Source organism: Buceros rhinoceros, unplaced genomic scaffold (genome assembly GCF_000710305.1).
Source record: "Buceros rhinoceros silvestris isolate BGI_N320 unplaced genomic scaffold, ASM71030v1 scaffold12004, whole genome shotgun sequence".
NCBI lineage: Eukaryota > Metazoa > Chordata > Aves > Bucerotiformes > Bucerotidae > Buceros > Buceros rhinoceros.
The window spans coordinates 34,447-36,067 of record NW_010410109.1 but is presented as its reverse complement, the minus strand read 5'-3'; the positions used below and the strand labels follow the sequence as shown (position 1 = coordinate 36,067).

The window sequence follows — 1,621 nt, the reverse complement described above, 5'->3', positions numbered from 1 at the left end:
CCTTGCGGCGGTCTCCTGTCCGTATTTACCCTGCAGGAAAGCTGCTGCTGGGGTAGAACGGAGCCAGACACCGTCAGGCAGTGCTGTCTCCATCTGCACGCGTCCCCTGTAGCCATCAGTGGCAAACTCCAGTGGTGGTTCATTTATTGTGATGTACAGCTGGAGACTCTTCAACCGCCGCTCCTTTGAGTGCTGTCCACGTACAGCCACAGGCTACAGTTGAAATTGGAGCATTTTGGGGTGAAACCTGCTACCCTGAGTAAAGGCATGAGAAAGTTCAGCTTCTAGACTGGTTCTCAAACGGCTTGAGAGGGTGGCGTAGGGGAGGCTTGATTGCCAAGCGTGCCTGATACCCAGGGAGGGGAATTTTCTGGACTTGCTAGCCCAGCTTTTTCCAGAGAAGCATGACTGTGGCGGGTAGTCAGTCGCTCAGAGAACTGCTTTGGATTCTGCAGCTTGCAGGGCAGCAGTGCCAACACAAGCACATCATTCGGGGAAGTGTTTTGAGACTGCTCTAGATTAGAGAGCGAGCGGCACAGCTGTGAAAGGAGAGGAGTGGCCGAGAGCCGTAGGCTCATGGAACATCAAGCCCTGCTTCTGAATTTACAGTGTGGAGTGACTTGTTTCCTCTGGATTCGGGGTGTCACACTCCTCCAGCACCTGATCTTCAATAGTGACAAAGTTACGGTAATTCTTTGTCATCAAATGTGCCTGTTTGTTTCCAGGAGCTCCCAACACCGCGGAATTGAGAATTTGTCGTGTGAACAAGAACTGTGGAAGTGTCAAAGGAGGAGACGAAATATTTCTCCTGTGTGACAAAGTTCAGAAGGGTAATCTTGGCCAGCTTTTTTCTTTCCCTTGGTCCCAAATGGCTGACACCGCCACTTCCTAGCTGGGGAACTGAGGCCCTTCACCTCACTCCTGTGGAAGTGGTTTGAGTTTATAGCGGGGCAGAGGAGCTTTCAGGTTCAAGGGCTCTCAGCACCTCTGAAAGATACTCGGTGCCTTTAAAGTCAAGCCGTTGACTTGGCATCTGAATTCCGAGTCAGACTCTGTTCTTTGTTCCCCTTCTCCTTTTTTTTCTGCTGCAAGTTTTCGGTCCTTCAGCTTAACAAGCGTCTTCTGTTTCTAACGGACTAGATGATATAGAAGTCAGATTTGTCTTGGACAACTGGGAGGCCAAAGGTTCCTTCTCACAAGCTGACGTTCACCGTCAAGTTGCGATTGTGTTCAGAACGCCGCCGTTTCTCAAAGACATCACCGAGCCTGTCACGGTGAAGATGCAGCTGCGGAGACCTTCAGACCAGGAAGTCAGCGAACCCATGGATTTCAGATACCTACCGGATGAGAAGGGTATGGCTCCCGTTAGCCGTTAGCAGAACTCGCGTTGGTAATGAAATTCTACACCACTACAAAGTAGATTTTTGGTTTTTAAAAGTAACAATAATCAGTTTGTTCCCTTTTTCAATGAAGATACCAAGAATCGCGGTTAATAACACTGTCTTGGCTTGTTAGCGCTGTCACGTCTGAAATACTTCCCTTTAAATATGTCTTTACTACAAGTAGGTGTCACTAGCGTAGGTTTTAGAGTCCCTTTACCAGTTATCTCAAAGAGAAATGT

The 1,621-nt window shown here is 48.7% G+C and overlaps 1 protein-coding gene across 1 annotated transcript in view; it reads left to right on the top strand.

The window, feature by feature from the left end:
- The window catches only part of REL (v-rel avian reticuloendotheliosis viral oncogene homolog), a 25,189-nt gene that overhangs the window by 21,518 nt on the left and 2,050 nt on the right, over positions 1-1,621 (top strand). Inside the window, exons 5-6 of the mRNA XM_010135486.1 lie at positions 726-830; positions 1,141-1,353. Of these exons, the coding sequence (XP_010133788.1) occupies positions 726-830; positions 1,141-1,353 (318 nt within the window). The remainder of the gene's footprint in view (positions 1-725; positions 831-1,140; positions 1,354-1,621) is intronic.